Source organism: Chaetura pelagica, unplaced genomic scaffold, assembly GCF_000747805.2.
Source record: "Chaetura pelagica isolate M959 unplaced genomic scaffold, ChaPel_1.0 scaffold6, whole genome shotgun sequence".
Lineage (NCBI taxonomy): Eukaryota > Metazoa > Chordata > Aves > Apodiformes > Apodidae > Chaetura > Chaetura pelagica.
Window position 1 is genome coordinate 555,209 of NW_009953491.1, and position 2,556 is coordinate 557,764.

Here is a 2,556-nt window from a genome sequence, read left to right on the forward strand (position 1 = left end):
GAAGGATATTATTGGTACTGAGGTTGTAATGGAATATCATTAAGAGTGGGTGCTTATTACAAGTGTATTTGAGAAGACTGATCAAAATATGAACTATTTCTTCAGGAGAGACTTTTAGCATAGGAGCTGTGTGTTATAACTGACCAGAGTTTGGAAAGACAACAAAGATCCTTGACAGTTAAGTGTAGTTACATTTTAACATTTACACGTATGAGTTAAAAAGTAATTAAGATATTCTGTTAATTTAATTACAAATGTCTGATAGCTTTTTTTCCTGAAAGCTCTTTTATACAACCTTTAATTGATGAGCATGGTCCCAGTAATCTTAAGGAAACTGCAATATAAATTAACAATGGGATCACCACAGCTGATACTAAAGAGAAGCAAATTAGACTTAAAATTATCTAAGTAACAGGTCCACGTTACTTTCTCTTGTTGTACTAATCTGGAGGCTGAGGCTGTAATTCTTCTGAAATGATAAACTCAATTCCCAAAACAGAGAATATTCTCACCAATAAATCTCCTGTTTCTCACTTTCATCTCCTGTAATTTAAGACAAGTGCTTGTTACTCTCTTTGGTAGATCTAAATTGTTTATTGATTCTAAAGTATATAACATGTAGTGCACATATGTGACATGACCAGAAAGTCAGGCTTCAGTATTTATTATCTATTCTGGCCAAGTGTTTGTGTGCTATGTACGAAGCAATCAAATTAACACAGGTTGACTTAGCTTTAATACAAGCAGAAGGGATATAGCTACCTGGGAATTATCATGCCACTGCTCTGTGCACTCAGTATTACTCAGGGGTGGGATTTGATCGTAGAAGCAAATTCTCTCACAAATATCTTTTGTTTACTGGAAGATCACTGTGAAATTGAATCTGACTGGGAAAATTAAAGAGGAACCATAATGACAGAGCCCTTAAAAATGCTATTTTTTTCACTGAGAAAATGGAAAAAGGAAAACAGTAGTAACATAAACTATGATTTAACTATATAAGGTGAACATAGAATTTTTTGTTTCAGGATAAATTCAAGCTCTTCAGGCACTCAAGTCAAATCCTCATGAGGATGTCCAGCTTTCTTTCATGCCTGGACAGTTTAGCTTCAGAATTAACTTCCTGAGAGTTAAAAAATTATATAATTCAATTAATTAGTCTTAGTTTGGAGCAATTACCAGACACAGCTATTATGAATTTCAACACATCTTGTTTTGTCCTTTTTCAACCTGCTTCTAACAATGGGATGGATACTCTAGAATTCAAAATTTGTAATACTAACAAAATTATTGTGGAAAACTGTAATTGAAATCTTTGTGTTGTAATTAGAACTAGTAATTAAGCACTATCCATAATTCATAAGGATGCATTCTGATCAACAATTATGTTAAAGTGGATGAAGTCGTTGTGAGATGCTACATTAATAATGAAAGGATAAAATACATTACAGGTGTATTGTAATTTGAAGCGAATACATTAAAGCCAGGAACTCTTGAGCATGGCCAGGGATACAAGTATATCACTACAAAAGAACCTACCACCTAGAGCTAACTGGTGTAGAAGCAGGAAAAAAAAAAAGCTGAAATTATAGAAAAGCTGCTCCATCATGTAAAGATTTACACACATGGCAGCATTATGATTTTGTTTCCACATGACAGGGCTGAGCTCACTTGTGTTTTCATAGGATCACAGAATGTATGGGGTTGGAAGAGGCCTATAAAGGTCATCTAGTCCACCTCACCCTGCAGTGCACAAGGACTTTTTAAAATTAGATGAGGTTGCTCAGAGCCCCATCAAGCCTGACCTTGAATGTCTCCATAGATGGGGCCTCCAACACCTTATGAAGTTCACACGGGCCCACTCCTCCAGGTCCCTCTGGATGGCATCCTGCCCCTCTGGCATATCAACTGCACCAGCCAGCTTGGGGTCATCAGCAGACTTGCTGGGGGTGCTCTCAGTGCCACTCTCAATATAACTAATGAAGGTATTAACCAACGCTGACCCCTGAGGGACACCACATCACCGTTTTCCATCTGCACGTCGAGCCAGTGACCACTCTGGATGTTACCTTCCACCCAATTCCTTATCCACCCATCAAACCCCGATCTCTGCAACCTAGAGAGAAGGATGCTGGGGGCTGTGTCAAAGGCCCTGCAGAGAGGACGTCCATAGGCCTTCCCTTGCCCACTGATGCAGTCACTCCACTGCAGAAAGCCACTGGGTTGGTCAGGCAGGATTTGCCCCTGGTAAAGCCGTGCTGGCTGGCCTGGATCACCTCTGTGTCCCCCACATGCCTCAGCATGTCTTCTAGGAGGATCTGTTCCATGAATTTCCCGGGCGCAGAGGTGGGGCTGACAGGTCAGCAGCTCCCAGGGGCCTCCCTTCTACCCTTCTTAAATACGGGCTTAATAAGTCCTTTCTTCCAGTCGGCAGGGACTTGAACTGGCCTGAAACCACCTGTTCGGGGGGTACAACGAGCGCAGAGGGAGCGCACAGCGGTTATTTCCCCCCTGAGGGGCAGGACCCGCCCGCAGGACCAGCACCCCGCCCAAACC

At 41.3% G+C, this 2,556-nt stretch overlaps 1 protein-coding gene across 1 annotated transcript in view; it reads left to right on the plus strand.

Moving 5' to 3' along the window:
* Positions 1-1,822: 1,822 nt before the first annotated feature.
* The window catches only part of MRPS35 (mitochondrial ribosomal protein S35), a 20,944-nt gene continuing 20,210 nt past the window's right edge, over positions 1,823-2,556 (plus strand). Inside the window, exon 1 of the mRNA XM_009999051.1 lies at positions 1,823-1,985. Within this exon, the coding sequence (XP_009997353.1) occupies positions 1,823-1,985 (163 nt within the window). The remainder of the gene's footprint in view (positions 1,986-2,556) is intronic.